The 16,208-nt window shown below is 32.1% G+C and overlaps 1 protein-coding gene across 1 annotated transcript; it reads left to right on the top strand.

The window, feature by feature from the left end:
* The first annotated feature begins 204 nt into the window (after nucleotides 1-204).
* Nucleotides 205-14,560, top strand: LOC134719507 (uncharacterized). The gene is made up of 6 exons (XM_063582501.1): nucleotides 205-269; nucleotides 3,394-3,447; nucleotides 5,583-5,707; nucleotides 7,526-7,678; nucleotides 12,435-12,481; nucleotides 14,272-14,560. The coding sequence occupies exons 2-6, from the start codon at nucleotides 3,398-3,400 to the stop codon at nucleotides 14,332-14,334; spliced, it is 438 nt and encodes a 145-aa protein (XP_063438571.1). The 5' UTR covers nucleotides 205-269; nucleotides 3,394-3,397; the 3' UTR covers nucleotides 14,335-14,560.
* Nucleotides 14,561-16,208: the final 1,648 nt, after the last annotated feature.

The following is a 16,208-nucleotide window of genomic DNA, read 5'->3' as shown; positions in this document are numbered from 1 at the left end:
ATATTGCGTACTTCATTTGATATGTAAAAGCTTAGTATCTTTGTTCAGTTTTTAGTATATAAAAAAGTTAAGAAGTTTGTTTTCAACTGACTAAAGCACAATTTTACTCAAATGGAATTGAATGATTTGTAAAATGATATAGTTGATTCTAGATAAAAATTTGGAAAGCGAGGCCAATTTGTGATAGTATGACATAATATATATCTTAATGCATATGCACAATTTCTGACAACCAGATCATCATAAGGTGAACACAGTCCATGGTAGAGGTATGAAACTGATATTATTGTATGAACAAAATTATCCTTTGTTACTTTCTTTTTGCAATATAATTGACTTTTATCATGTTTATGCAGCATCTATTTTTTTTCATTTCCTATCAGAAAAAAACATGTCTTTTTGATGTGTCTACTGTGTGTATTTATTTCAAACTTATTTTAGTCTGATTGCCGACATAGAACCTTTAGAAATTGCAATGCTCATTAATATAGGGTTTGTGTATTCCTTATAAAAAAAAATGCCATGTAAACATATTTAAATTATCATTTATTTTTAATGTATGGAAGAACCGCATTTTTAACAGTTGTTTATCGACACGACGATTTATTTTTATTTCTTTACACTTACTTAAGAAAAATAATCATTAACAGAAAATTGTATTTTCTCTATCTCAAAATACAAATACAAACACATTTGAACTTTTTTCTTTCTATTCTGTCTATACTTTTTTTTGTCCTTACAGCATTTTCAATAGTACAATTTTAAACTTCTCCAAAAGCTTTGATAAACTCCGCAGTATTTGCTTTCGTATTTTATTCGATAACAATAAATAATGTTAAATCATGGTTTATTTTTATTTTTTTTCAAAATCTTTAAGATGAAGAATTGCTGCTGTTTGGAAGATTTCGATTTTTCAATTGTTTGGCCAAAATAAATTATTTTTCAATCTTCAATTTTGACAATAAAATTAAAAAGTGTTTGAAAGATGGTTTTTATATTCTTTATAACATCAAAAGCTTTTCCCTTTATTCCAAAACAAGTCACTTTAAAGCTTTTAGAAATTTAGAAATTACTCATTTTTCGTAAATAAACATGGTTGCTACTTTTTGTTTATTTTGAAAATAGGAGGAAATCTTGACTCGAGAGATAATACATGATCACCTTCATAAAAACAGTTAAATGCCATGTGTCTTTTTAGATATGATTTAAACTAACAATAGACATATTTATACTTAATGTATTTACCAATCATGTTGTACTCAATATGCTTTTGACGTCTTCTATACAAACTCACTTATACTGTACATCCGCTTAACATATGGCTATACTTTATTTCATTCGAAAGCATAGTACCTTTTTCTTTTCGCATTTGCTATATGTTTTGATCGTAAAAAACATACATACAAATAAAGTAAAATATAGTTCGAGAATATACATTTGTAATTGTATACTTTTTATATCTTGAATGATACAAACGTAAAGAAATTTCAAGTACAGATTACAATATTCGTAATGAAATAATTATAACAAGGGAACACATGGTTGTATCCTAAAAAGATTTCCATATCCAAAAAGAGGAATATTTGCTGACTGACGGACAGTGATAAATTAAATTCATCTTACTTGAATGCGAATTAAAAAGTATTCACAAAACAGAATTGAATAATCTGTCAAAAAGTAAAAAATCACACAAATACTGAACTTCAGAGGAAAATCTATTCGGAAAGTCCATAATCACATGGCAAAATCGAATAACAAAACACATCAAAAACAAATGGACAAGAACTGTCATATTCCTGCCTTGGTACATGCATGGTTTTATAGCGCTATTCCTCTCACTTTTATGACAGTCTCATCAAATTCCGTTATATTTACATTGATGCGTTAACTAAACAGACACAAGACATACTTAGACGCCAGATATACTAGAAGAAATCACAAAAGCTAATTTGTTTTTTTCCTACAGCTAAATTTGTTACCTCGTATAAAAAAAAGAGAAAAAGACTTTGTTTTGTTGTCTAATAAATCTTCGTTTCCAATGTATGTTTCAATTGTCTGTCATTCATTCCAATCATATGTTAATTGCTCATTGTGTTCCGTCAACAATATGCAAAACATAAATGCAAATGAACTTTGAACGAACACAATCAATCAGTATACAGCTTCTATTATATCATTTATATCTTTACTTGTTTTAGATTTTTAGTGTTTAGACATTTCAGTTTATATAATTTCCCTTAGTTTGTATTTCTACTACACTATATGGAAATAACATATTTCACTTGTTAATATTTTCTGTTTAAAACCTATTAATTATTGTTTTATGCTTAGTGCTTATATACGAGTCCATTATTAAAAAAAGTCGTTAAAATCGATTTATTTCAAAAGGTTATGTAAATTTCATTGTGGAGGCCTTTTTAAAGGCGGGTTTCCGATAATTAAATCAAATAAGTAACAAGAACACACTAAACAACAATTGGGATTTTTTTTTCTAGATCACAGTATAAAGACAATCATGATGTATTGACTTAGTATATAAACGATAAAAAGTTTCTGTCTGAAACGGAGAAAAAGCTCGGTAGAGCCTCGCATTTCCACGTTTCTAAGCCTCATCCTTATTTTAGTCAAGTCAATACACTATTATTGTCTATATATTTAGCATATAAACAATTTTGCACAGACCGTTCGTCATAAAGGATGATCGCTAATCTTGTTTTTAAATTTCTGTCAGATATTTGGAATTCTCTCCACATGCTCCATGTATTGACCTTAATGATTTTGCCTCTATCTTTAATTTTCTTTTCATAATTTTACGATGTATTGTTTCAAAAGCCATATTTGAAAATCATATAAAATCCATGGGTTTTTTTTCATACTGTTTTGGAAAAAGGTTCCCATGATAAATAGATGACAAATCTAAAGAAAATCATTTTCCGTTAAAATTTCACTGACTTACAATCTGGCAAACAGGGCCACATACCCTACATATTTTATCTAAATCATTAGTCCTGTTTTTTATGCTCCATGTATGGGCATTATGTTTTCTGGTCTGTGCGTCCGTTCGTCCGGCCGTTTCTTCGTCCGTTCGTCTGTCTCGGTTCAGGTTAAGGTTTTTGGTCTAGGTAAAAGATTTTTTCCAAAGTAGTTTTTATGGAAGTTGAAGTCCAATTTTAATGCCAAATTACAGATTTATCTTATTTTCACGGTCCACTGAACATAGAAACTAATAGTGCAGATGGGCCATTCGTGTACTTGGGACATATTCCTGTTTATTAACTATTAATTAAATACAGTCTTTTAAAAAAGTTGTTATTTTGAATAAGATTAGCGATATCCTTATATATATGACTTTTAATTATATTTGTCTTTATTAAAATGTGTATTATTTTGTAGAATCATGAATATAATTTACCTTACCCTGTTATTAACCTTTTGGTCTATCGAATGGTAAGTTCTGACTATATCTATTTATAATTCAAAAATCGAACATTATATACACTGTTGGAAATAAGAAGATATCATCAGCCCACCCTAAGACCCTCTCCAATTCCTTTTTTTAAATGAAAATCAAGTGTATCATAAATCTGCTTAACCATCATCAGATATGTCTGTCGGCCATCGCTTTGTGTATGTTGGAATAGAGGTCGAGACTTACATTTTATTCAATTGTCAAAAGAAACCCTCTATTTTGAAATAATTTTCCCTTTCAAATATGTTTGATATCTTTACCGAAAAAGACAGTTTGCTAAAAATTTATTTTACAAATGAGTTAATGTGTGAAAAATTTCGTTTGCATAAAGCTGTTCAAATACTTTAATTTCGACATGTTTATGACGTAAACACTTAATTTACCCGTCCTCCCCTAAAAAGAACAGCATTTGTGTCACTCAAATTAAATAGTTTAAATGCAGATAGTTCCGTTTTAGCTCACCTGGTCCAAAGGGCCAAGTGAGCTTTTCTCATCTCTTGGTGTCCGTCGTCCGTCGTCTGTAAACTTATAGAAAAATCTTCTCTTCTGACACTACTGGGCCAAATTTAACCAAACTTAGCCAAAATCATCATAGGGGTATCTAGTTTAAAAATTGTGTCAGATGACCCGGCCAACCTACAGAGATGGCCACCATGGTTAAAAATATAACAAAAGGGTAAAATGCATTTTTTGGCTTATAACTCAAAAACCAAAGCATTTAGAGCATTCTGACATGGGGCAAATTTGTTAATTAGGTCAAGTTCTATCTGTCCTGAAATTTTCAGATGAATTTGACAACTGGCTTGTTGGTGGGTGCTGCCCCTGAATTGGTAATTTTAAGGAAATTTTGCTGTTTTTGGTTATTATCGTGAATATTATTATAGATAGAGATAAACTTTAAACTGCAAACATGTTCAGCAAAGTCAGATTTACAAAAAAGGCAACAGGACCAAAATGGTCAGTTGACCCCTTTAGGAGTTATTGCCCTTTATAGTCTATTTTTAACCATTTTTCGTAAATCTTAGTTATCTTTTACAAAAATCTTCTCCTCTGAAACTACTGGGCCAAATAAAATCAAACTTGAACACAATCATCATTGGGGTATCTTGTCTAAAAAACAGAGATGGCCGGCATGGCTAAAAAATAGAACAAAAGGGTAAAATGATGTTTTTGACTTATAACTCAAAAACGAAAGCATTTAGAGCAAATCTGATTGGGGTTGATGATGTTCATCAGGTCAAAATCTATCTGCTCTGAAGTTTTCAGATGAATTGGACAATTGGTTGTTTAGAGTGCTGTCCCCGAATTGGTAACTTTAAGGAAATGTTGCCGTTTTTTTGGTTATAATATTGAATATTATTATAGATAGAGATAAACTGTAAACAGCAATAATTTACAGCAAAGTAAGACCTAAAAATAAGTCAACATGACCAAAATGGTCAATTGACCTCCTAAGGAGTTTTTGCCCTTTATAGTCAATTTTTAACAATTTTTATAAAATTTGTAAATTTTTACTAACATTTCCCGCTGAAACTACTGGGCCATTCATTATAGACAGGGATAATTGTACGCAGCAAGAATGTTCAATAAAGTAAGATCTACACACACATCACCATCACCAAACACACTTTTGTCATGAATCCATCCGTGTCCTTTGTTGAATATTCACATAGACCAAGGTGAGCGACACAGGCTCTTTAGAGTCTCTAGTTTATTATTTAATGCATGCAGATAAGTGTGAAATACGTATCTAAACTACATAATTTCGTATCGGTTGAGTAGTAATGGGGAAAATTATATTTTCAAATTTAACTAGTTAACTAAAATAAATCAAACCCATGTTATAAAAATAAGACGATATGGTATCATTGCAAATGAGACAACGCTTCACAAAAGACGAAAATCCACGTCGCATAGTCAGCTTAAAGAGATACGAAATGTTAAATGTAAACCTAATAGCATAATTTATGTACAAAATAATGAATAAAAATTAGATATGTTACACAGCAACAAACGACAACTACTTAACTGAAGGCTCCTGACTTTGGACAGGCACATAAATAATGGCTTGTGGTTGAACTCTGAAATATTACTAGAATATTTTCTTTTGCAGTAAACTGTCGAGACAACAGCTATGGTGGTTTGTTGATGAAAATTTTAAAACACTTGACGTAAATCATGATGGTTTATTAGAGTTAACCGAGTATGAAAGGGTAATGAAAGAAGACGATGGCAATCGTGAGTAAGATAAATAACTGTTAATGATATCTTTAAAATGAAATTAATCGGAAGTAAACAGATAGTAATCCAAATTTTCTCAACTTTTTCCCAGAGCCAGGAATCCTATTTAACACCGTCAAATCCTTTATGATCATGTCTGCAGTATAAGATTGTAAATAAGTGTGTTAATCTAAATTGATGTTGATTTATTTAATATCAAGAATGCTAAACCGATATAAAATAATAAAACGTAATTACATTTAAATACATTGAATTAGTCTTCTACAAAATACAATATTAAGAATAACGCATGGTATGACATTCATAAAATCGTTAAAAATTTAGCAGCGTAGTTTCTCAGCTAATTTAAAGTATTTACCAAGATTGTTTTTTTCCTTAATATTTTGTGCAGATAACAATTCTATCAATTTAAAAGAAGAGGGGTGTTTCAATTAATATTGTTTGATATATATTTCATCAATGTCAGCATACATATAACATTCCAACAAACATGATTTTCACCTACAATGGCACTTGTATTACAAAAATTACATCGTCTATCTTTCCTGTCAATATTATAAGATCGGCTTGTCTCTATATTCAAATTATGTGCATAAATTAAGTATTTTATACAAATATAAGATTAGTTTGTCTGTATATCTATATACTAGTAGTTGACATTTATTTAAGACTTCAAAGAAAACATTTGCCCCGCACACAAATTAATCAAACATTCCTTTTAATTGTTTTCTTCATTATCTACCTTTTCACTCAAAGAAGTTAAGTTGAAGCCATATTTACTCAAATTATCTTAAATCCTACAGCACCAGTTCTACTTATCATTTGGTTGTTTTTTTTCATAACAGCTACTTTAAGATTTAATCATAACATTTTTTTCAATATGCAATTATCCGTACGTAATAATTTTATCCAATACTTGACCATTCTGTATTCTTTATTCAATAATGACGTCCTTCAAACGCTTTGAGTACAAACCCGTGGAAAAATATGAATATATTGTTTGGGCTTTTCCGATCGTACTCCCACATCAAATGCTTTTTTATGAATTAGCTTCCCGACGTCATAGAACATTTAAGTAAGAATATACGCATTTTAACACTCTTGTGGGACCGAAAACATCACAACAAATGTGTTATAAGCCATATTTTTTTTATATATATTTAAGATATACAAGTACATTATTATTCAAATTCAACTAAAACTATCTTAATATGTTATTATAAATAGTTTAGGGGTGTCACTAATTCAGTTTGCCTCGTTCTATTATGCCAATTTAATAGTGTGTTTATTTATGGGAACGGCAAATACTTGCCTTTCCTAGAACGCTTCGATCCAAAATAATTGCCGTATGTGTTCTATTACAATCGAAATAATTCATGGAGGCTTGAATATATCGTGATTCTACCACAGGCTGTTCCTTTATACCATATTTAACCCCTCGCTATCGCTCAGGATAAAATATTTGTCACAAAGAGCCAACCCGTCGTAAAATCACGATATATTCAAGCTCCCATGAATTATTTCTTAATTTACACTCGTAGGTATTCTACCCTGTTCACAATATACCATGTTATTAACAGTATTCCAATATTCGTTTCAAAAATATATTATGATCACCTTGAATAACTGGTGGATAATGCCCAAATTTCACTGCCATATAATAAACATTTTATGTTACCACGATTTCAAAATAAGTTAATGATAAAATCTCATAAATTATATAATGTGAAATAAATTCCATATAAACCATGCTTCCCTCATATCAGACAAAACTATGTGTTTTGGTACACTACCTAACCTGTTTGTTCGTTACAGATGACGGAGTATACACCTGTGCAGAGTATTCAAAGTTTACAGGAGAACCAAAAAGTATTAGTTATGATATTTTCAATCATCTCGACAGCAATTCAGATTGTTCAATGTCTCATCAGGAATGGTCGGCAACTTATCACCATATGGATAATTCAGGCAAGGTTTCTATTTAAGCTCATCTGGTTGAAAAGCTAAATGGGCTTTTTTTATCACTAGTCTTCCGTGGTCTGTTGTCGCTTTTGTCGCACTGTTTCATCAATTAACTGCATCACTATAAATATGCCATAACAAATCCAAAAACAATTTTACAAATAAGGCTTGCATGCATTCACAGGTTGTATAACTTAAAACTATGCGGAATGTCATTATTGACTAATATCAGGATGCAGGTTTTACTCTACCCAGATATATTTGAAGAGAAAAGAAAGGTAACAATTGCTTGATATATTTTGTCGGCACGTGTTTACGTTTTAAGATTGTTTTTGTTGCATATGTTCTTTAACTTTAATCCCATCTGGCCCAAAGGGCCAAGTGCCCCTTAATATATACTTGGCGTCCGGCGTCGCCCGTCGTCATCCGTCGTTTACTTTTACAAAACAATCACCTCTAAAACTTCTTGGCCAATTTCAAACAAACTTTGTCACAACCAACAAAAAACTAGAGGCTCTAAAGAGCCTGTGTCGCTCACCTTGGTCTATGTGCATATTAAACAAAGGACACAAATGGATTCATGACAAAATTGTATTTTGGTGATGGTGATGTGTTTGAAGTTCTTACTTTACTGAACGATTTTGCTTCTTACAATTATATCTATCATGAACTTTGCCCATTAGTAACAGAGAACTATATTTGGTAAAAATTTAAATAAATTTACCAAATTAATGAAAATTGTTAAAAATTGACTATAAAGGGCAATAACTCCTTAAGGGGTCAATTGACCATTTAGGTCATGTTGACTTATTTGTAGATCTTACTTTGCTGAACATTATTGCTGTTTACAGTTTATCGCTATCTATAATAGTATTCAAGATAACCAAAAACGGCAAAATTTCTTTAAAAATTACCAATTGGAGGGCAGCAACCCAACAACCAGTTGTCCAATTCATCTGAAAAATTCAGGGCAGATAGATATTGACTTGATTAACAATTTAACTTCTTGTCAGATTTGCTCTAGATGCTTTGGTTTCATAGTTATAAGCAAAAAACTGCATTTTACCCCTATGTTCTATTTTTAGCCGTGGCGGCCATCTTGGTTGAATGACCAGGTCATCGGACACATTTTTCAAACTAGATACCCCAAAGATGATTGTGGCCTAGTAGTTTCAGTGGAGATTTTGTAAAAGATTACTTAGATTTATGAAACATGGTTAAAGATTGACTATAAAGGGCAATCACTCCTAAACGGGTCAACTGACCATTTTCGTCATGTTGACTTATTTGTAGATCTTACTTTGCTGAACATTATTGCTGTTTACAATTTATCTCTATCTATAGTAATATTCAAGATAATAACCAAAAACAGCAAAATTTCCTCAAAATTACCAATTCAGGGGCAGCAACCCAACAACCGATTGACCGATTCATCTGAAAATTTCAGGGCAGATAGTTCTTGACCTGATAAACATGTTTATCCCATGTCAGATTTCCTCAAAATGCTTTGGTTTTTGAGTTATAAGCCAAAAACTGCATTTTACCCCTATGTTCTATTTTTAGCGGTGGCGGCCATCTTGGTTGGTTGACCAGGTCAAGCCACACATTTTTTAAACTAGATACCCCAAAGATGATTGTGGCCAAGTTTGGATTAATTTGGCCAAGTAGTTTCAGAGGAGAAGATTTTTGTAAAAGATTACTTTAATTCACGAAAAATGGTTAAAAATTGACTATAAAGGGCAATCACTCCTAAACGGGTCAACTGACCATTTTCGTCATGTTGACTTATTTGTAGATCTTACTTTGCTGAACATTACTGCTGTTTACAGTTTATCTCTATCTATAATAATATTCAAGATAATAACCAAAAACAGCAAAATTTCCTCAAAATTACCAATTCAGGGGCAGCAACCCAACAACCGATTGACCGATTCATCTGAAAATTTTAGGGCAGATAGATCTTGACCTGATAAACATTTTTATCCCATGTCAGATTTCCTCAAAATGCTTTGGTTTTTGAGTTATAAGCCAAAAACTGCATTTTACCCCTTTGTTCTATTTTTGGCCGTAACGGCCATCTTGGTTTGTTGACCAGGTCACGCCACACATTTTTTAAACTAGATACCCCAAAGATGATTGTGGCCAAGTTTGGATTAATTTGGCCAAGTAGTTTCAGAGGAGAAGATTTTAGTAAAAGATTACTTTAATTAACGAAAAATGGTTAAAAATTGACTATAAAGGGCAATAACTCCTAAACGGGTCAACTGACCATTTTGGTCATGTTGACTTATTTGTAGATCTTACTTTGCTGAACATTATTGCTGTTTACAGTTTATCTCTAACTATAATAATATTCAAGATAATAACCAAAAACAGCAAAATTTCTTCAAAATTACCAATTCAGGGGCAGCAACCCAAAACCGATTGACCGATTCATCTGAAAATTTCAGGGCAGATAGATCTTGACCTGATAAACATTTTTACCCCATGTCAGATTTGCTCTAAATGCTTTGGTTTTTGAGTTATAAGCCAAAAACTGCATTTTACCCCTATGTTCTATTTTTAGCCGTGGCGGCAATCTTGGTTGGTTGACCGGGTCAACCCACACATTTTTTAAACTAGATACCCCAATGATGATTGTGGCCAAGTTTGGTTTGATTTGGCCCAGTAGTTTCAGAGGAGAAGATTTTTGTAAAAGTTAACGACGACGGACGACGACGGACGACGACGGACGACGGACGCCAAGTGATGAGAAAAGCTCACTAGGCCCTTCGGGCCAGGTGAGCTAAAAACGACATGGCTTAATACAAAACATAGGGATCAAATGTTTTGTCTATTATTTTGAAATAGTAACACAAAGAGAAAATATGAAAGTGTGAAAAATTATCAGAGTGATGAGCTCTACAAATTTGGTAACACTTCCAAACTGTAGACTTCTTCAAACAGAGGTTATTGCCCTTAAATGATGAATTTTATCTTTTTTTTCCTTTTGCCTCTCTAACCTTAAAAACTAGAATTAATAGGGAGAAACTTTAAAATTCTAAAACGATCGGCAAAACAATTTTTACCAATACTTTTGCATAGTCGAAACAGTTAAACGAATCCTTATTAAACTTATTGCCATTTAAAAGACAAAATTTTAGGTGTTTGGGCCCCGGGAGGGTTACTTTCTTCACGTTTTCATACCCTGCTTGTTAGAACAGTGTTTTAATATACACTTACCACAGTTCAATCAATATTATACCTGATTCCAACATACACTGAACACAGTACCACCAATATTCAACCTAATTTGAACATGCAACAACCCATGTCAATCAACATTCGACTTGTTTTCAACTTGCATCGACCAAAATCATAGATACCAGGACTAAATTTATATATACGTCAGACGCGCGTTTCGTCTCGAAAGACTCATCAGTGACGCTCGAAAAAGTTTGTTTTTTTAAAGCCAAATAAAGTATGAAGTTGAAAAGCATTGAGATCCAAAATTACTAAAAGTGTTGCCAAATACAGCTAAGGTAATCTATGCCTGAGGTAGAAAAGCCTTAGTAATTTCAAAAACTTCAAAATTTTGTCAACAGTTAATTAATATTCATAACAATATCAATGATAATTCATGTCAGCGCAAAAAAAGTGCTGACTACTGGGCTTGTGATACCCTCGGGGAAATAAATCTACACCAGCATCGACCCAGTGGTTGTAAAAAAACTCATCATGATACCAGGACTAAATTTTATATAAATGCCAGAAGTTGACGTTGAATCAACGTTATGTTTTCCACGTCATATCAATTTTCAATCCATCACTACTTTTCAACATTGATTCAATGTTTCAATCTGACGTTTATTCAATGTTGATTCAACGTTGTTGTGCTTGCTGGGCCTGTTTCATGCCCTGATGGTAAGAACATGGTCGTCTTTTCATGTCCTTCTGGTGAGAACAGGGTCTTGTTTAAACAAAGTATTTGTCTAGAACAGGATCGCTTATTCAACAGTGTAAGATACAGTATAGAACCCGGGTCTAGAACTGCACTTATTTCATACGGTCTAGAACTTAATAGACCTTTACGGAGGGTGTATAGAACGGAGTATGTTTTTTTTAATATTTTGTTTTAGAACAGGGTATGTTTTTCAATATATTTTTTTATACGATAACAATTATGACAGATAGATAGACACTTCAAATCTTTTTAAATAATCAGCATAGCAGATCTACTAACAACTCAAATGTTGCCAATATAGTATGTAGGCTGACTGTCCCTCTTTAAATGAGTGATTGTCTTTAAATGTTAATAGTTTACCCTTATTTGTGTTTTGGGCAAAAACCAAAGAAGATAGAGAGAAGTTTAACAGACGTAGGTATCAGCAATTCAAGATCAAACACAACATAGATTTGTGTAATGCATAATATCCTTGTCTACAATGTTGGAGATTGTCCTTTATTGAATATGTACATTGTCTAATATTTTATTTTTTACCTGCTTTAAAATACGCCATAAAATTGAATTTAGAGGAAATAAATATTTTTTAACGTCGGGATTATCTTAATAAAGAACACTTAAGTCTCAACATTTCAAAGCCGGCGATGTGTAATATGCTGCAATGTTCGGGGATTTCTGACAAACAATTACCTTTACAGATAAACTAATCTTACCTGAGTAACTGTTATTATAAAACAAAGAAAGTATACTGCAGTGTGACCCCTGACAATTTTTCTAAGAAAAATTTAGAGTCGTTCCAAAATAAACTTTTCTTTGCAGGAGACGGCATAGTCAGCAGAGTGGAATTTGATAATTTTATAATCAATGTATGTATGATATTTAACATTTATGTTATATAATAATCAGCTAATACGTATTTCATTCAATCAAAGGAAATCTCTGATTTAATTTTAAATCCTCTGATTGAATATCTGAAAAACAGGGGGAGATTATGCATGACAAAACTAAGATATGGTGTTGCGCAAAAGAAAGCTTGTCAAAGATACCGAACTTATTAGAAAGTACGTCAGACATTATCAGAAGGACGTTTCAGCTATCTGAGATTCATCAGCGGAGCCCGAATAAAACCCATTTGAAGGCTTGATTATATACAAAGGTGAGGAGCATTTGAGTTTGCTGCTTAAGGCGATTTATGTCTTGGTGTAAAAAACCTTAGTATTTTGAAAAATTCATCAAAAAATACACAAAAGATAAATATATATATATAGGAATGGTTTTTATAAAACAAAATAATATGTGTTATGACTGCTAATGAGACAACTATCAATCAAGTTAAATTGCATAAAGTGTATGTGAGCAGTCCCCAACATCGTGAAATCCGAAGATATAAAAGGCCAAGACATGAAAAATATATAACAATTCAATTGAGAAAACTAACTTACTTATTATAAAACAATTTACAAAAAAACAAATATAACAGACACGAACATAGGACAATAACTTAACTGCAAACTCCAGGCTTTGGGACAGGCACATCTCAACTCAAGAGTGCATGGTGAATAGAGGATTGTGACACGCTCAGAACGAAACGCCCACCAGCAGGGGCATACATCCGACATAGATATAATGGTTGCATATAATCTAATCCAAGATACTAGGCTTATAATTTGGTACGTAACGACAGACGTGCGTTTCTATTATTTAAGAATCAACAATGTGGCGCTTTTATCAAACCGTTTGAAACAAAAATCCGTGTTTGAAATCGTGATTTCGATTTATTTTAGAAACTAAAAGGTATAAAGGTATAAATGTTATTCTTTTTAAAATTCATTGTCAACATAATTGCCATAGTAATATGAAATTTTTAAAAAAACATGCAAATTTTCAGCTCTTGGCGAGTTGACACAACACTGTTTATCTGATGAAAATCAATCTTACTGGTTAATTCTTTTAGTAAACTTGCGATATGATGAATACTATTTTTATGGTAAATTGTTGATATCAGATTCGTTGTTTACACAAGAGCGTTATTTCCATTCGTAAGGATTCTCTTATCTATTCCGTTTAAGAAAAAAAACAGGTCAAACCGTCAAACTTTTGCACATAAGAAAAATATGATAGAATTCTATTTAAATGCGACATGTTGTTGTTGATATATTATTCATTTCCCTTTTTCATACCATAAAGATGTTTGATGTGAGCTGTCAAAGAACATAATTGTCGTTTCCTTTTGACAGAACCGAATTCACCATACTATTTTTCTTATATCTAAATTCGAAGACTGCGAAAGTATGTATATTACGAGTTGAGATACAGACATAATGCAATGGTCAATCATTTTGTGATGGTATGCCTATTTTAATTGTTTTCCTAATAATCCTACTGGAGAGGTTGTTTTCGTCAAAAGCTTACACTTGTTATTAATGTTTATGTAGCTTTTACATGGACAGTAATAACTAATTCATTGGGATTTGTTTAAAAACACGCTTCAATTTTAACATTGGTATCAATAATGACCTAACTTTCGCGCTCCATATTTTATTTTTTACTATTGACAACCACATTTACAATAATTTTTTGCATTCTATACAAGAATAAACTTTAAAATGTGTTTGTAGATTGTGTTATTAGTTATGTTATTAATCTATAATTGTAGATCTTGACACACCTTGGACACGACATAATACTTGGAGTTCCTTCCGGAACGGAACCACGATAAGTGTGAACTCTACGCCAAAAACAAAACCTACCTATTATAAAATATGCTTTTTTTATGTTTTAGGATTATATTTCTTTATCTTTAGAAGATTATTATTTGAAGACTTTGAATATTCGAACTGTGATCTAATAAAATGGGATAATAAAATCTGACAAAAATGCCGCTTTTGTGTTAAGCAGGACTAAACACACAATAATGTTAGCAGATCATATCTCGACCTCTTATGTCCTATAACTGTTCTGTCTCGCCATTCGATGTCTGCCAAACGTATAAATTAAACTCGTTATCATTGCAAAAAGCTCTTATAATATAGCAAACATGATTATATAGTCATGTATCACAATAGACATTTTGAATTTAGAGTTGATATGTCTCTGGTGATTTGAATAAAAACGGAGACATTGCAACCAATTTGTGATGGCAATCATCGAAGTCGTATAAAAGGGTTAATGAGTTTCCATAACGGACCTATTAAATAAAGACAATAGTAGTACCGCTGTTCGAAATTCATAAATCGACCGAGAAAAAACAAATTCAGGCCACAAACAAGAGAACTACGACACAACAGAAACGCAACATTAAAATGCAACACACACAGAAACGAACTAAAATATAACAATGGTAAAAATCCCGACCTGGCACCGGACACCCTAATAAAATTCAAACCACTGAAAGCGATGTAGGCAGTTAACCAAAAAATGCAAACATAATCACGAAAACTGTGGCAATGTTGCTTCTATTTCTTTTTTTAAGATTTAAAAGAAAAACATTAAACATTCATAAATTGTTCATTTATGTTCCTTTACAGAATTAATCATTAAGGGAAAATAATTCATATCTTATCAAGGTTCTCAAAAGCAACACATATATCAAGTATATTTTTTTCATGGTCATGAGTCTACAGTGGTACAAGTTTTCAATTATTGCAGTTATTCTAGTTGATAGTTAACGATGGTACTAGTTGACTGTTAGTTGTTCAAGTTGACTTTAGTACATTCTTGGGCTTGAAAGATATGTTTTCTTTAAAATGAGCCATATTAAAACGAAAATTTTGATAGGACCCGAAATAATTCAAAATATAATTAAGGTAAATTTCTATAAACCTACTAATTTTTTTCCATCAATAAAATTTTATAATAAACAAGAAATAGTTGTAACATAATTATGTTTCGAAGTCTCCCAAACAAAGCTCCCATAACCATTCATTCCCATGGTTACCTGACATTGTGCCAGGTTTAGTACACATTGGTTAGGTCTAGCATTTATTGATATGCATATGTGACGCAAATGAGATTGACCTTGTATGTCATTCAATATTGTTGAAATGACAAACAGGAATGAATATGATTTAAGAGTTGATATCTCAATCTTTTACAAGTTCTCAAAACACACATAAGAGGGGGTTGGGTGACCCTAGGGACTAGCCCTGTATTTTATTTGATTTTTCATGTCGTCCCATACATGAATATATATGGTTTAGGGGTGGGGATCTCGACCCTTATCAAGTTTCAAACAAGAGGGGTGGGGTGACCCCAGTGACTACCCGTATATTTCATTTGATTTGTTATATTGTCTAATACAGGAATATATATGGTTGATGGGTGGGGATCTCATTTGTTTCCTAGCTATCAAACATGAGGGGATAGGGTGACCCTAAGGACTCTCCCTATATTTCATTTGATTAGTTCTTTTGTCCCATACATGAATATATATGGTTTTATGTTAAGGTGGGATCTCGACTGTTTCCTAGTTCTCAAACAGGATGGGTGTGGTGACCGCAGGGACTCCCACTATATTTCATTTGATTTGTTTTATAGTCCGATACATGAGTATATATATGGTTTAGGGGTGAGGATCTCAACTGCTTCCAAGTT

Source organism: Mytilus trossulus, chromosome 5 (assembly GCF_036588685.1).
Source record: "Mytilus trossulus isolate FHL-02 chromosome 5, PNRI_Mtr1.1.1.hap1, whole genome shotgun sequence".
In the NCBI taxonomy this organism is placed as follows: domain Eukaryota; kingdom Metazoa; phylum Mollusca; class Bivalvia; order Mytilida; family Mytilidae; genus Mytilus; species Mytilus trossulus.
Note: the sequence above shows the minus strand (reverse complement) of the source record. Positions and strands in the feature narration are given on the sequence as shown.

Bases quoted from the DNA above. Each gene is read 5' to 3' on its own strand.
- LOC134719507 (XM_063582501.1), top strand. From the start codon at position 3,398: ATGAATATAATTTACCTTACCCTGTTATTAACCTTTTGGTCTATCGAA. The intron at 5,708-7,525 runs GTGAGTAAGATA...TGTTCGTTACAG, and splicing joins GAAAGAAGACGATGGCAATC to ATGACGGAGTATACACCTGT. The intron at 12,482-14,271 runs GTATGTATGATA...CTATAATTGTAG, and splicing joins TTGATAATTTTATAATCAAT to ATCTTGACACACCTTGGACA.